At 39.7% G+C, this 17543-nt stretch overlaps 1 protein-coding gene across 1 annotated transcript; it reads right to left on the bottom strand.

Moving 5' to 3' along the window:
- Positions 1-14195: 14195 nt before the first annotated feature.
- On the bottom strand, positions 14196-14795 carry LOC129070088 (ADP-ribosylation factor 1-like). Its single transcript, XM_054572889.1, has 2 exons — positions 14610-14795; positions 14196-14497 (listed from the first exon to the last, which is right to left on the bottom strand). Exons 1-2 carry the CDS (start codon positions 14755-14757, stop codon positions 14241-14243), a joined length of 405 nt encoding a protein of 134 aa, XP_054428864.1. The 5' UTR covers positions 14758-14795; the 3' UTR covers positions 14196-14240.
- Between the last annotated feature and the right edge of the window lie 2748 nt (positions 14796-17543).

The raw sequence follows: 17543 nt of genomic DNA, 5'->3' as shown, positions 1-17543 counted from the left end.
CAGCACAGCCTCAGCAACCACCATGGTAGTTACATAGTTGAGTTTGTCTTCAGAATGATTTTCATTTATGACCTTTGAAAGTCAAGCTACTCCTGCACCACTGTTCCAGGATCAGGAGAGGGTCCAGTGTGTTTTGCCCATAGACTTGTCAACTAAGAGCAAGATTATTGACCTTATATAAACCACCAATTCTTGGCTACCATCACTGGAAGAGATGCAAAACTGGGCAAAGCTCACCCGTCACAGGCCTGTTGCCTGCTATGTAGACCCAGTGTCTCTTGCCAGAGTCCAGAGTCCTTTTCCTAAGCTCACTGCCCAGCTTGCACTACCTACTGGCCTTGAGCCCCAAGCATCTACCTAGCCTGTGAGTTAAGGTTCTGCCTTTGTCATAAAATTCTATCCCACCTTCCTCAGACCCCCATCAGCACAATTGCATCAATCCAGGTCCTTTCATGAGGTCTGAGAGCCCAGGCTATGAATGTGGCTTCACCCTTCTGCATTGAGGTCCTCAAGCACTCTCTCCCTAAAGTTGCCTCATATACATGAACACACATGTACTGACACTCAGACACACAAACATCTACACACACTACAGACACAAACATACACACTCACATTGCCCACATACACATTCACATACTCACACATATATACAAATACAATTTTTTGAACTTTTGCCTTGGCTCAAGAAGAGATTTCCTTATCCATAATTTGCGTGACAATATGCTTTCATGAAAATATTATTAAATGCCACCACGTTGAGTTACCTTCTTAAATTTATTTAAATACAAATTTATATCTTAACCTTTTAAGTAACCAACATCTAACTCTAGAATTATTTTCATCTTGCAGATGTGCAACTTATATCTTTTAAATAAAGGCTCCCCATTCTTTCCATCCCATACATATACACACCCCGTGACCCCCCATAACTACCATTCTATTTTTTGTTTCTGTGAATTTGACTACACTAGTTTCTTATATAAATGGAATCATATAGTATTTATCTTTTTGTGTTTGACTTATTTCACTTAGTATAATGTTCTCAAGGTTAATTTATGTTATAGCATGTGTCAGAATTTCCTTTTTAAGGCTGAATAATATTCCACTGTATGTATATATTACATTTTGCTTTTTTATTTTTATTTTATTTATTTTTAATTTTTATTTTTTGTTCAAATACATTTGTCTCCACCTTCCTGCCACCACTTTCCCCTGTCCCCCTTTCCCACCTCCCTCCCTCAATCCTTCCCCACTTTGGCTTTGTCCATGAGTCCTTTATACATGTTCTTTGACTTGACCCTTCCCTTCTCTTTCCCCACCCACCCCTCCCTCCTTCCTTCTTGACTCTGTTGGTTTCTTTTTTCTTTCAATGTTGCTGGTCATATTTTCCTTGCTTGTATGTTTTGTTGGTTAGGTTCTGCTTATGGGTGAGATCATATGGTATTTGTCTTTTTCCCCCTGGCTTATTTCGCTTAGCATAATACCCTCTAGTTCCATCCATGCTGTTGCAAAGGGTAGTAGTTCTTTTTTTCTTTCTGCTGCATAGTGTTCCATTGTGTAAATGTACCATAGTTTCTTGATCCACTCATCTATGGATGGGCATTTAGGTTGCTTCCAACACTTGGCTATTGTAAATTGTGCTGCTATGAACATTGGGGTGCATATGTTCTTTTGAATTGGCATTTTGGGATTCCTAGGGTATAGTCCCAGAAATTTAAAGCCATTATAAAGTCTCAGCAATTAAATCAACATGACACCAGCACAGAAATAATCAAGTAGATCAATGAAATATAATGAACATTCTAGAGACAAACATATATATCTAACAATGTAATATATGATTAAGTTGACATTTCAAATCAATGGGTAAAATAAGGCTTATTCAACAAATAAGGTACATGAGCCACTATTACTTGAAATAAAACAAAAAGCCTTATTCCACACATTATACAAGAAATATTCAGGTGAGTTAAAAATCAATATGTAGAATCTAAGTAGTTTTAGGAGAAAATAGAAACTATTATTCTTCTTACACTGAAGTAAAATATTCAAACCCAGAAGCTATAAAGTAAAATATTGACAATATGACTCTATTAAACATTTAAGACTCTACAGTAATATACATATAAAAAAGTTAAAGGACAAAGAATAGAATAGGAAAGTATTTGTAACACATCTAATAAAGGGTTAATGGTTTTTCGGGGGAAAATTCTACAAACATTTAATCAAAAAATGGATAAAGAATACCAAAAAGTTATTTAAAGCTTTTTAAAAATAATAGAAATAGGCAAGAAATATACAAAAAAATAGGTTTAGTTTCAACCAATAATAAAGGAATAATTAAAATAACACATCATTGCCACAGATTAATACGTACTAAAAAATATTGGTAATATCAAGTAGTGACAACTGTGAAAGGAACTGGATATTCATAGACTCTTTTTCTTCATTGTCTTAAAGCAGTCCCCTTAGCATATTTTGCACTGCTGGTTTGGTGGAGGTGTATTCTTTTAGCCTTCTTTTGTCTGGGAAACTCCTTATTTCACCTTCCATTTTAATTTAGAGCCTTGCTGGGTAGAGCAGTCTTGGTTGCAGGACTTCGCTTTTCATTACATGGAATGTTTCTTATCATTCCCTTCTGGTTTGTGATTCTGTTGAAAAGTCAGCTGCTAGCTGTATTGGGGCTCCCTTATATGTAACTACCTCTTTCTCCCTTGCTTCCTTTAGGATTCTCTGTTTGTCTTTGATATTTGCCATTTTAATGATGATGTGCCTTGGAGTGGGCCTCATTGGGTTCCTCTGTGCTTCCTGGACTTGTGTGACATTTTCTCTCTTCCAATTAGAGAAGTTTTCCATCATTACTTTTTCAAACAGATTCTCTATGCCTTCCTCATCCTCTTCTCCTTCTGGTATCCCTACTATACGGATATTATGATGTTTCAGGTTGTCTTGCATTTCCCTCAGTGCCTCTTCATTTTTTTTTTTTTTTGAGTCTTTTTTCATTTTCTTGCTCTTTCTGGGAGCTTTTTTCTACCTTGTCCTCCAGCTCGCTGATTTTGTCTTCAGCTACATCTTGCCTACTTTTGATTCCTTCTACTGTGTTCTTCAGTTCAAAAATTGTACTGTTCATTTCCTCTTGTCTCTTATCAATAGTTTCTGTTCTTTTTCATGCTGATACAGTTTGCCGTAAGTTCCTCATAGTTTCCCTGTAATTTTTGGTAATTCTTTCTGAGTTCACTGAGCTCATTGAGCTTCCTTAGAACTGTTGTTTGGAACTCAATATCTGATAGTTTTTTTTTTGCCTCTATTTCATTTATTTTTCTTTCTGGGGATTCCTCCTTTCCGTTCAAGTGAGGTGTATTTCTTTGTCTTCCCATTTTTTGTGAGACTCTTCTTTTTTGCTTCTTCTTCCTCAATTGATCTGTCTTGATTTCCTGACTTTGCGGTGTGACTTCTATGGTAGGAGACCGCTGTTTTTACTTTCTGGATCTACCTCTGATGATGTCAGATGTTGTCCCTGTCTGACCTTAGGCAGTCTATTTGAGACTTCCAGAAATCTACTGTTTGTGGCTGTTTCCTTCAGCTGTTAATCTAGTCACTCTGCACTCAGCAGGCCACCTTAGGCAGCTCAGGGTGGAGTCCCTCCTGGTGGCGGGGTTATTGGGTCTTCTCTCACTGCAGCCATATGGAGGAGGAGTCAGCACTGGGACCCCACCCGGCTATTCTCTTGGTTCTCTCCCCAAAGCCTCTGTCTCTCCTCAAGTGTCTCCAGACTTCTTTGTGTCCCCTTTAGCCAGGGACTTACTGTCTGTGGCTGCCACTCTGCACTCAGCAGGCAGCTTAGACAGCACAGGGCGGTGTGGAATCCCACCTGAAGGTGGAGCTATTGGGTCTTCTGAGGTTGGTGCTGCTCAGGGAGAGTGGTCACTGCCTGAGTAAGATGGCTGCTGCCTCATGGGGGTTAAGTCAGCACTGAGATCCGGCTGGCTACTCTCTCAGTTCTCTCCCCAAAGCCTCCTTCCCCAGTCTCTCCTCAGGCATCTCTAGCCCACTCTGCCCCCGCCTTTGCTAGAGACCAGGGTAAGTGGCTGCAAATAAAAACTTTGCATGGACCCTTTAAAAGGTTCTTTGCATCTCCAGCCACCTATCTCTGGCAGAGAGCAACCCTGCCGCTTTTCACAGCTGGCTGTTTTCTTTGTACTTTTTGGGCTCTGGCGCTGTAGGCTAGAGATCCCCACTTTTGGTTTAGTCCCCACTCCTCTCAGGGGGATCCAACTGGCTATTTCAATATCCTTCTGGTGCTGCTGCTACCTTTGAGCTCCCCGTCTGCCTTCTCAGGTCCTTACCACAGTCCTTACCAGTTAGATTGTGCTAAAGCAGATTCTTCTGTCTTCGAGATTACAAGGCTCCTTCCTCTCTTGCTACTGTTCAGTTGTTTGTTCCAGGTGATTTCTCCACAATTTAGTTGTTCCAGGTTGTTCCTGAGAGGTCAGTGTGACTTCCACTCACTCCTCTGCCATCCTTATTCCTACATTTTATTTATCCATTCATCTATCAATGGACACTTGGGCTGCTACCACCATTTGTCTGTTTTGAATAATGCTGCTATGAGCATGGATGTACAAATATCTCTTTGAGTACCTGTTTTTAATTCTTTGGGATACATATCCAGAAGTGGAATTGTTGTATCATATGATAGTTCTATGTTTAATTTTTGAGGAACCACCAAACTGTTTTTCACAGTAGCTGTACCATTTTACATTCCCATCAACAGTGCACAGGGTTCCATTTTCTCTACATATTTTTGAACACTTTTTATTTTCAGTTTTTTTAGTAGGTTTTTTTTTTTTAGTAGCCATCATAATGGGTGTAGGATAGTATCTCACTATGGTTTTGATTTGCAATTCACTAACGATTAGTGATGTTGAGCATCTTTTCATGTATTATTTTTGGTTATTTATATACCTTCTTTGGAGAAGTATCTATTCAAGTCCTTTCTTTTTTTTAATCAGGTTGATTTTGTTATTGAATTTTAGAGGTCCTGTATATATTCCAGATGTTAATCCCCTATCAGATATATGATTTGCAAATATTTTCTCCCTTTATGTGTTTCCTTTTTACTCTATCTACACTGTCTTTTGATGAACATTTTTATTTCATGAAGTCCAATTTGTCAATTTTTTTTTGTTACCTGTGTCTTTGGTGTTTTAACCAAGAAATCATTGCAAAATCCAATGCCATGAAGCTTTTGCCCTGTTTTATAGTTTTCACTCTTACTTTAGATCTTTGATCCATTTTGGATTAATTTTTGTATATGATATTAGACAAAAGTCTAACTGCATTATTTTTCATGTAGATATCCAGTTTCCCCAACACTATTTGTTGAAAACACTTTCCTTTCCCCTGTTGAATAGTCTTGACACACATACCAAAAATCATTTGAACATATATGGAAAAGTTATTTGTGGACACTCTGTTATATTTAATTGGTTTATATGTCTGTTTTTTATGCCAGTACCATACTGCCTTGACTAATGTAACTTTGTAGTAAGTTTTTTCATCAGAAGCTGAGTCCTCCAGCTTTGTTATTATTTTTCCAAGTCTGTTTTGGCTATTTTGGGGTCCCCTGAAATTCCATACAAATTTTAGGATGAACTTTTCTATTTCTACAAAAAACAGTAACATTGGGTTTTCAATAAGGATGCCTTTGAATGTGTAAGTCACTTTGGTGGTTATAGACATCATAATATTAAGGCTTCCAGTCCATGAACATGGGTTATTTATGTCTTCTTTAGTTTCTTTCATAAAAGTTTTATAGTTTTCAATGTACAAATCTTTGTCTTCTTGGATGACTAAATTCCTAAGTGTTTTATTCTTTTAAATGCTATTAAAAATAAATAAAATTGTTTATTTAATAACTTAATAAATGGAATTTATTGTTTAATAAATTTATTTTTTTTAATTTTACTTTAAGATGTTTATGGTCAGTATATAGAAATATATCTGATTTATGGGTGTTCATTTTGCATCCTGCTACTGTGCTGAATTCATTTCTTTATTCTAACAGTTTTTTTTGTTGAATCTTTTAAGTTTTTTACATATAAAATTCTATCATGTATGAACAAAGATCATTTTACTTTTTCCTTTATAATTTGGATAACTTTTACTTTTCTTGCTTAATCCTTCTGGATAGAAAGTCTAGTACTGCAGTGAATAGAAATAATGAAATCTATCATCCTTGCCTTGCTCTTTATCTTAGAGTAAAAGCTTGTGGTTCATTGAATATGATGTTTATTGTGGGTTTTTTCAGGTATAGATTTTGTTATTTTTAGGTAGTTTCCTCCTACTCCTAGTTTGTTGTTTTTTTTAAATCATGAAGTAGTGTTGAATTTTGTGAAATGTTTTTTCTGTATCAGCTGAGATGATCATGTGTTTTGAATATATTCTGTTTTTGTTTTTTGCTTCATTCTCTTACTCCTCCTTTAGCACTGCTTCTTCTGCATCCCGTAAGTTTTGGTATGCTGTGTCTTTCTAAGGTTTTGAAGCTGATTTTTTTCTAAAAGACCAAAGCAGTGGTTATATATGTCTAGAAGGGAGTTTACTTTGCACCACTCTATAACCATCTTACACATGAAAAAGACAGTACCTTGTGATTATAACAGAATTTCATCTTTTCTCTTTCACTGGCTTTTTAAACTAGGATTTCTTTTCCTGGGCTCCAGAGTCCCCCCGCCCCCTGCAAAAAAAAAAAAAACACACGCACAAACACACACAAGAAAATATTAAGTTCAGGGAGCCAAAAAGTTGAATGAGAAAACAATCACATCTATATTTTTACTAACTTTTAACTACAGTTTTGAATTTCCATTTTAAATGTAGGCAATAAGCCACAGCAATATTAGGGATACTTGTGACTTGTCAGCAATAGAAGCCATAGATAATTTTAATATCATATTGCAGTTGTGGCAGAGATCTCAAAATATCATTTCTACTCATCATTACATCACAATGCTAGTTGTTTAGCCTGCTGTTGATTTTAGCGCTTCATGTAATATTTATAAGAAGCACAAGTACAGCTTAATCAAAAATTTATATTTAAAAATATTTTGACAAAAATTATTATTGGTTTCCTTTTTCACACTCTGGATTGCATTTTATGCACCTAAAAACATTATTCACCAGATGCCAATGGAATCTGTGGCACAATTGTTTAAAAAATAAGAAGCTTTATGCACTTTCCCTATAGGTTGATGTTTTTCCACCTCTGGAGGACACTTGGAGCAGAGCTTTTCCATTCATTTTCAGGTAATAACCCTCCCCCCCCCCCATATTTTCCTCCCTTAAGTCCAACCATTAATTTATCAGAACCTAAATTCATGCCTACCTTGCTTTTCCTCCTTTCCAGCTGTCGGGTGGCCTGGGCTCTGCCAGGTGTCAGCAAGGACGGAAGCCAGCACTTTCTCTGGCTAAAGTCAAGTCAATAAACCAGGATCCAGGGACTGGCAAGTAGTGGGGTCAGGGGTGACCAGCAAGTAACCCTCCCTGTGAGGCTGAGGTTTCATGTCTATGCCAGAGAGTGGAAGTTGAAGGAGAGACTCCTGGGAAGGCCCCTGCCCAACCTGGGCCTGATCCAGCTCTCATCCTGCTGGCTGGCCAATCTCTCCCTCCACTTCTAATTGCCCATTTCCCACTCAGACTCTGTGGGGGTTCACACCTGCTAGATTCCCCTCTCTTTCAAGCCCACAAGGAAAGTACAAATCTACTTATTCAGCAGTGACAACTGTGCAGGTCCTCCACCTCACTTCCCTCTCTTCTACTCCGCCACCAGCTCCACTTACCACCTCTCACTCTTAGACATACCACAAAAGTGTCAGAATACCAGGCTCTTACATTCCCCCAAACTCCATGGGGACAATATTAAGCCCTCTGCAAGGTCCCCATTTGGGCAAGATGAAACAGGAGCACTACCCTACCCTGCTCATGATGGGGGAATGCCACAGATTCCAACATGTCTTCTTCATATGCTATCTACACTGGGCCTCAGCAGCACCCACATTTCATATTCTGGAGGTGAACATTCCCAGCAACAGCACCTATGTAGCCAAGAAGATGGGTCTAGGTAACTTCTGGTGTCAATACTCAAGATTCTATTCTCAGCTTTGGAGACCTCAGCAGAGACCAAAAAAGAAACAGATTGATTTTGATAACTTGGTTGTTTCGTGTTGAATTGTGCTCCATCCCAAAAAATCACATGATGAATTCCTACCCTTCAGCTCCTCAGAAAATGACCTTATTTGGAAAAAAGGGTTGTCATAGATATAAGTAGTTAAGATGAGTTCATACTAGAGGAAGGTGGGTCCCTAATTCAATATGATTTGTTCCCTTATAAAGGGGAAAATATGGATACAAACCGACACAGAAAATCACACACATAAACAGGGAGAATGTCTTGTGATGACAAAGGCAGAGATCAGGGTGATGCAGCAGAAGCCAAGGGATGCTGAAAATTCCAGCAAACCACCAGAAGCACGGAACAACGCCTTGCTCCCAGTCCTCAGGAAGAATCAACCAGGCCAACACCTTGATCTCAGTCTTCCAGCCTCTACTGGCCAATAAATGTTCTATTGTTTGATCTGCCCATCTGTGGTCTTTGTTATGGGAGCTCTGACACACTTGTGTATGGTATGTTTATTTCAAAGAAGCTCTCCAGGTGTGTCTATGGGATATTGGCAAGTGCAAGAAGCACCTAGTTAGTGCTTGGTCTCGTTGAACCCTGAGAATACCCCAAGTGGGGACTATGAGCCTCACAGGGCACCATGTGAGGGACCTAAGATTTAGAGAAGTTAAAATGTCTCCATAGTCACATGGGTAGTGAGCAGAGTAAGGTCTCAAATGCACTGAGAGCTCATGTGCTAAACTGAAATGGAGACTTTTAAACATTCTTTATACCATTCAAATGTACTTGCACATTAACAGCTAAAATAAACAAAAAAAAAGATGAGACAATTCCCGGAAGCTGAAGGAGACTCTGCAAATCTCCATTTCCCATCCTCCTCATCACCAGAGGCGAGCAGAGATTGAGTATTTACCACATGCTGTCTCCCTCCAAGGACCCGACTGAATTTTTCACTGCATCTTCTGGTGGCCTCTGATGTGGGCGCTATTAGCGTGTTTCACAGTTGCAGAAACCAAGGCCATCAGGAGGCTGTTTCCCATCTCCTTTTATGGAAATGAACCCTCCAGGAAGGAGAGTAGTGAGAGCACATTAGAGAGGCAGGTGGCAGGGGAAACATGTCCCATGGGTTAGTCCTCACCATGATGTCACTTAATTGCCTGAATTGGGTGAGGGGGTCCTGAAAGCAACAGGAAGAAAATAACAACTTTTACCTAGCTACATGAATTCTATTGTTATCTTTAGATTTTTCCCTGAAATGGGATTTTTCTCAAATGCATATAAAATGATAGCCATTGGGAAATTGTTATGCCTCATCACTACATGAATGAATTTTATTTCTCTCTTAGATCTTCCTCTTTAGAGCCACAGTTACTGAAAACAAAACAAAAAAAAACAGCTGTCACCATCATTGAATTCTGACAGCAAATAAAGCCTCGTTAATGCTGTATATCAGAAAATAGTGCTTTATTTTACCAAGCATATTTAACCCTTTAAATATACCTCTTGAGAGACTTTGGTTTAGGAAATTGTGGAGACAATGGAAGAGAGAACAGAAAATACAGAAAAACGGGAAGTGTATGCTGGGTGTTATAGAAAGTTGACTCACCAGTGAATCTGCTTCCAGGATCAGCTTTTATTAGTAAGAGGTTTGTTTCTTTCCACCCCACCCACATGTAATAAATGCCAATATACATTTAAAGAATGTCATTTTATTGGGATGTAAATCGTTGCAGGTGCAGCCTCTATGGAAAACAATATAGTGGTTCCTCAAAAACTTAGAAATAGAACCACCATATGATCCAGCAATCTCATTTCCAATGAAAAGAAAAGCAGGATCTTGAAGATATCTGCACTCCCACGTTCATTGCAGCATTATTCACAGTAGTCAAGACATGGACACAAATTAATTGCCTCTTAGTGGATAAATGGATACAGAAAATGTGACACATATATCAGCATATTATTCAGCCACGAGGAAAAAGGAAATCCTGCTTTTTGCATCAATGTGGATAAAATTTCAGGCCTTTATGCTGAATGAAATCAGTCAGTCAGAGGAAGACAAATCTGTATGCTGTCACATACATGTGGAATCAAAAAAAAAAAAAAAAAAAGCCAAAGTCATAGAAAGAGTAGAAAAGTGAAGAAAAAAAAAAGTAGAAAAGTGATTTCCAGGGCATGGGGATGAAGGAAATAAGGGGAAGCTGTAAAAGAGTGAAAAAGAAAAAAAAAATGAAAAAAAAAAGGATCCCACAGGCTCTGGAGGGTAAGCTCCTGCTCAGAGTAGTCACCACTTCAGGCACAGGGTCTGGTCTTTCATATTCCCACAGAGTCAGGCATTGCTGGAGGCTGCAGATGAGCTGGGAATAGGGAACAGAAGTGCCCAGCCCTGACCTCTATTCTGGTAGGCAGAGCAACATCAGTGACTTGAAAAGAAGGTAGTTCTAGAGCAGTTGAGGAGTAGGAGCCCGGGGTGGGTGAAGGGATGCTGGGCATCTGGGCCCAGCACTGCTCACAAATGTAACTCATTGGTGCTGTTACAACCCTGTTTCAATGGAGAAGTTTCAATTAGATCAGAAGACAAGTGAGCTAGGCTGCTCCCCATTGTTAGACCAAAGCCATTCGTCAGTTGGAGACTTATAGAGAAGAAGGAAAACCCCCAGTCTCAGGCACATCATTGAAGTCCCCAGCTAGGGAACTCCAGCCAGGAAAAAGATTCCTGTCCCCTAACTCCTGAGCAGGACACTCGGGTGACTCACACTCAGCTCTATCTTACTGCCAACAGATCTGCACCTCCAGATTTGTTCACAAGGTTCTCCTTGGAAAAGCATCATGGTGTGGAGGAAAGGGTAGAGGCCTTGGCATCAGATCTGCATTAAATTAACTATTTAACCTTTCCTGTGAGCAAAATAGAGCTAATTTCTCTATTTTTCAAGGGTGTGGCAACAAATGGAGATGACCCATGTAAAGCACCTAGCCCACAGGAAATGCCATTATGTCCTGAATCACTGTTCCCTTGCCTTGAGTGATAAACCATATATGCCAGGCCTGGCACCCTGGATCCCTGATGGAGTAAGACTGTCTGGAACCCTTGGGAGGGATTTCTTCTCCTGGATTCTAGCACAGAGCTGCTATGTACTGGACTCTAGGCTCAGACCCCTGTCACCTGCCACCAGGCCTCCCTTCAAGACCCAGACCTCCATGAATATCTCCCACAGAAGATACTTTAGCCACTCCTCACACCCCCAAGGTCTTCAGCCAACACTGATTCCGATTGCCCACTAGGCATCGCAGGTCCCTCTCCTGTTGGTTTTGCTCCTTCTGATTGGTAGCATTCTGCTGTCTCCACAGTACTGGTCTATCTCTGAGTCTGCAACCTAGGAATAGCAAATCAGTGTATGTGGAATGAAAGTTAGAATGCCATGGGCTCATAGAGCAGGAAAAGACTTTGGCCTAGGCAAAGCTATTTTTTTATTGTTCAATTACAGTTGTCCCCATTTTTCCCCTATTATTTCCCCCTGCCCTACCCATCCCCCACATACCACATTCAATCCTCTCCCCCATTGTCTTTGACCATGGGTCCTTTAAACATGTTCCTTGACTTGACCATTCCCCTTCTTTCCCCCGTAATTACCCCCTCTCTGGTCATTGTCACTTTGTTGTTTATTTCCATGTGTCTGGTTCTATTGTGCTTGCTTGTTTGTTTTGTTGATTAAGTTCCACTTACAGGTGAGATCATATGGTTTTTGTCTTTCACTGCCTGGCTTATTTCACTTAACAGAGTGCTCTCCAGTTCCATCCATGCTGTTGTGAAAGGTAGGAGTGCATTCTTTCTTTCTGCTGAGAAATATTCCATTGTGTAAATGTACCACAGTATTTTTTGATCCACTCATTTACTGATGGGCAATTAGGCTGTTTCCTCATGGCTATTGTAAATAATGCTGCTATGAACATTGAAGTGCATAAATTCTTTTGAATTGATGTTTCAGGATTCTTAGGGTATAATCCCAGCAGTGGAATTGCTGGGTGAAAAGGCAGTTTCATTTTTAGCTTTTTGAGGAAATTCCATACTGTTTTCCACAGTGGATGTGCCAGTCTGCATTCCAACCAACAGTGTGCTAGGGTTCTCTTCTCCACAACCTCGCCAGCATTTGTTGTTTGTTGATTGTTTATGATGGCCATTCTGACTGGTATGAAGCGGTATCCCATTGTGGTTTTAATTTGCATCTCTCTCATGGTTAGTGATGCTGAGCATCCTTTCATATGTCTCTAGGCCCTGTGTATGTCCTCCTTGGAGAAGTGTTTGTTCAGGCCATTTGCCGATTTCTTAATTGGACCATTTGTCTTCCTGATGTGGAGCCATGTGAATTCTTTATATGCTCTGGAGATCAATCCCTTATCTAAAGTATCATTGGACAATATGTTTTCCCACATGGTTGGCTCCATTTTCATTTTGCTGATGTCTTCTTTAGCCTTGCACAAGCTTTTTAATTTAATGAGGTCCTATTTGCTTATTCTTTCCTTTATATCCCTTGCTCTAGGGGACACCTTGGTGAAAATATTGGTGCATGGAATATATGAGAGTTTCCTGCCTATGTTTTCATCTAGGACTTTTATGGTGTAATGACTTATATTTAAGCCTTTTAACTACATTTAGTTTATTTTTGTGTATGGTGTAACTTGGTGGTAAAGTTTCATTTTTTTGCCTGTAGGTGTCCAGCTCTCCCAACACCACTTGTTGAAGAGGCTATTTTTACTCTACTTTATGCTTCTGCCCCCTTTGTCAAATATTAATTGACCATAGAGACATGGATTTATTTCTGGGATCTCTGTTCTGTTCCATTGATCTATGTGTCTGTTCTTTTTTTTTTTCTTTTTTTTCTTAATAGTTAAGAGATTTTATTCTAATAGCTATAATTACAGTGCTTGTCGAAATGAAAACTGAAAACAAGGATACAAAAACAGTTGATTACTAATTGTGTATTGAAAGCAGTAAGAGGTTTCATGACACCAGATAAACCAGTTCTGAGGTTTCCCCCAAGATAAAGTTTAACAGCTCCAGCTTCTTCAGTGTTTATCAAACTACAAAAGAAAAAAGTAGAGGTTGTTGATTTTGATGTCAAATCTGACCCTTGCAGGCTGAGGGAGTGAAAGCACATGTGGACAGGGGCTCTGAGGAGCTAGGCTCTAAGATGACCGGTCACCTGTCCGTGCTCCTACAGTAAGACCCAGACAACCTGGAGCGACTGAGCGTGCATGGAAACATGGGAAGGCTCCTGCTCTGGCCAGAGTGATCCCACCAAAGCACCTACACCAACCCAAGGGAAGGCCGGGGTCCCTCCAAGGGGTCTGTGAGTGGTGGCCACAGGCCCCTGCACTTCCCCAGGGCAGCAGTGTAAGCACAGGTACAAACAAATGCTATGGGATGCGGAAGACCCAGTGAGACAGCCATTCAGGGACCGTAAGTGACCATGCAGAATGTTTTATGGCTGGATCTGCCCATCGCATGCTCCAGACGGGAGAGACCACAAGTAGACTGGACTCAAGCCATTACTGCAGAACCTACACTAGGCACATTTCTCCCTTCTCTGTGTTCAAGTGTCTCTTTATCTTGTATTTGTACTATTTTAAAAAATGCACTGAGTTTGGGTTAAAAACCAACCATCAAAATGGATCTCAACACAGATCTAAAGCCCAGAGAAGGAGCGCTGGACTGATCTGACAGCAACTCCTAGAGGCCCCGGGTGCCTAAAATCCCTTCTCAGTACTGGATAATGAGTTGATTCTCATTTTACAATAAAAAAAGCTGAGTAATATTGCATAGGAGTACTAGAAACTGCCTCATTGGAAACAAGAACTATTTACATTAAATAAAAACCCGGTTGCAGGCTGTGTCTGCACATGTACAGCATAGTGAAGCACACTAGGGCCAACCATGGAGACAGCTCCTGGCACTCACACCACAGGGCACGGCTGCCACATGAGAGGAAAGAGAGGGTAAAGGAGGGAGTGAGGGGGGAGAGAAGAGTGCAGCTCACTTCTGGTTCCTGAGCTGATTGGACAGTCAGTCCAGTCCCTCATAGAGCCAGTCCCCACTGGTGGCACAGGTAGCCTGAATGTACCAGTTCCTGTGGCGCAGTGAGTGCAGGCCCAGCTTGTCCGTGATCTCGGTCGCATTCATGGCAGTGGGGAGGTCCTCCTTGTTTGCGAACATGAGCAGGACAGCATCCCTGAGCTCGTCCTCTGCCAGCATCTGCATGAGCTCCTCTCGGGCCTTGTTCACGCGTGCTTGGTCATTGCTGTTAACCACAAAGATGAGAACTTGTGTGTTCTGGAAGTAGTGGTGCCAAAGAGGCTAGATCTTGTCCTGACCACCTATGTCCCTTACGGTAAAGGGGATGTTCTTGGTACTCCACAGTTTCCATGTTGAAACCTACGGTGGGGATGGTGGTCACGATCTCACCCAGCTTCAGTTTGTACAGGATGGTGGTCTTCCCCGCAGCATCCAGGCCCATCATGAGAATGCGCATTTCTTTTTTGCCAAAAAGGCCCTTAAAGATGTTTGCAAAGATATTCCCCATGCTGCAGACCGGAGGGAGAGACACTGGCCAGAGAAACCCTGGGCATCCACCATGATGCTGCTGCTCGGAGCCTATTTGTCTGTTCTTATGTCAGTACCAGACTGTTTATTACAGTGGCCTTGGAACAGAGTTTGATGACAGGTATTGTGATTCCTCCTCATTTCTTCTTCTTTCTCAAAATTGCTGCAGCTATTTGGGGCCATTTATGGTTCCATATAAATTTTTGAAATGTTTGTTCTATATCTGTGAAAAATGTCATTGGTATTTTCATAGGGTTTGCACTGAATCTATAAATTGCTTTGGGTAGTATGAACATTTTGATGATGTTAATTATTCCAATCCATGAACACAGTATATTGTTCCACTTATTTGTGTCTTCCTTAATTTCTTTCTTCAATTTATGTAGTTTTCTGAGTATAGGACTTTGCATCCTTGGTTAAGTTTATTCCTACGCACTTTATTTTTCTTGTTGCTAAAGAAAATGAGACATTTTCCTGTTTCTGTTTCAGATATTTCATTGTTGGTGTACAAAAATGCCTTCTATTTCTGAATATTTACTTTGTATCCTGCTGTTTTGCCAAATTCACTTATTAGGTTGAGTAGTTTTTTGCTGGAGTCTATAGGGTTTTCTATGTACATTATCATGTGATCTGTAAACACTGACAGTTTTACTTCCTCCTTTCCAATTTGGATGCCTTCTATTTCTTTTTCTTGTCTAATCAGGATGGCTAAAACTTCCAATACTATGTTGAATAGAAGTGGTGAAAGCAGACTACTTTGTCTTGTTCCTGATCTTAGTAGGAAAGCTTTTAGTTTTTACCCATGGGGTGTGATACTGGCTATATGTTTCTCATATATGGCCTTTATTATGTTGAGGTATGCTCCCTCTAATCCCACTTTGCTGAGTGTTTTTTATTGTAAATTGGTGTTGTACCTTATCAAGTTCTTTTTCAGCAGCTATTGATATGATCATGTGATTTTTGTCTTCCTTGTGTTTATGTGATGTATTATGTTTATTGATTTGTGAATATTGTGCTATCCTTGTATCCCTGGAGTGAATCCCACTTGATTGTGGTGGATGATCTTTTTAATGTATTGCTGGATGTGGTTTGCCAATATTCTGTTGAGGATTTTAGCATCTATGTTCATCAGCGATATTGGCCTGTAGTTTTCTTTCTTTCTTGTGTTTCTATCTGGTTTTGGGATTAGGATAATGCTGGCCACATAAAAAGAATTTGGGAGTCTCCCCTCTTTTTGGATTTTTTGGAATAATCTGGGAAGGATAGGGGTTAGCTCTTCCTTAAATGTTTTGTAAAATTCTCCTGTGAAACCGTCCAGTCCAGGGCTTTAGTGTACCAGGAGTTTTTTGATTATTGCTTCAATTTCACCAGCTGTTCAGGCTATTGGTCTGTTCAGGCTTTCTTCCTTATCTTGATGAGGAAGACTTTATGTTTGTAGAAATTTGTCCATTTCACCCAGGTTTTCAAATTTCTTCGCATATAATTGTTCATAGTTATTTCTAACTATCCTTTTTATTTTTGTGGTATTGATTGTAATTTATCTTCTTTCCTTTCTGATTTTAATTTATTTGGGTCCTCTTTCTTTTTTTCCTTATGAGTCTGGTTAAAGGCTTGTCATTTTTTTAAATTTTTTCAAAGAGTCATTTCCTGGATTTATTGATCCTTTGAGTTGTTCTTTTACTCTCTCTGTCATTCAATTCTGCTCTGATGTTGGTTATTTCCTTCCTTCTACTCTCTCTGGGCTTTGCTGTTGTTCCTCCAGTTCTTGTAGATGTAGGTTAGGTTATTTATTTGAAATGTTTCTATATATTTTTAGGTAATCCTGTATTGCAATGAGCTTCCCTCTCTGAGTGCCTTCACTGTATCCCATAGGTTTGGGGCTGCTGTGTGTCCATTTTCATTTGTTTCCCAAAACTTTTTGATTTCTTCCTTGATCTCATTATTAATCCATTCATTGTTTGATAGTATGCTATTCAGTCTTCATGAATTTGAGTGTTTCTGAGTATTTTGCTTGAGGTTGGTTTCTAGTTTCAAGCCCTTGTGATCCAAGAAAAAGCTAGGTATGATTTCAATGTTCTTGAATTTGTTGAGGCTTGTTTTGTGTCTTATCATGCGGTCTATCTTTGAAAATATGCATTTGAAAGGAATGTGTGTTTTGCTTCTTTGGGATGAAAGCAAACCAAGGATGAAAGGTTTGTATATATTAGTTAAGTCCATATGATCTAGTGTGTCATTCAATGCCACAATATCCTTGTTGATATTTTGTTTGGAAGATTTATACAATGTTTACAGCGCGGTGTTAAATTCCCCTACTATAAGTGTGTTGCTGTCTACATCTTTCTTGAAGTTCTCCAAGACTTTCCTTATATATTTGGGTGCTCCTATGTTGGATGTATATATGTTTACAATGTTTATGTTTTCTTAATGGATTTTTACTTTGACTATTATGAAATGTCCTTCTGTGTGTCCTTTTATGGCCTTTGTTTTGAAGTGAATTTTGTCTGATAAGTATTGCTCCTTCAGCTTTTTTTTTTTTCCTGTTTATTTGCTTGGAGTATTTGTTCCAATCTGTCACTCTCAGTCTGTGTAGGTCTTTTGTTCTGAGGTAGGTTTCTTGTAGGCAGCGTATGTTCAGGTCATGTTTCCTTATCCATTTCACTACCCTATGTCTTTTGATTGGAGCATTTAGTCCATTTAGATTTAAGGTTACTATTGATAGCTGCTTATTCTTTGCCACTTTACCCCCTTTGTACCTGTGTTCCTCCA

Source organism: Pteronotus mesoamericanus, unplaced genomic scaffold (assembly GCF_021234165.1).
Source record: "Pteronotus mesoamericanus isolate MK-2021 breed Mesoamerican mustached bat unplaced genomic scaffold, CSHL_Meso_final contig_245, whole genome shotgun sequence".
NCBI lineage: Eukaryota > Metazoa > Chordata > Mammalia > Chiroptera > Mormoopidae > Pteronotus > Pteronotus mesoamericanus.
This window is presented reverse-complemented; position numbering and strand designations above follow the sequence as displayed.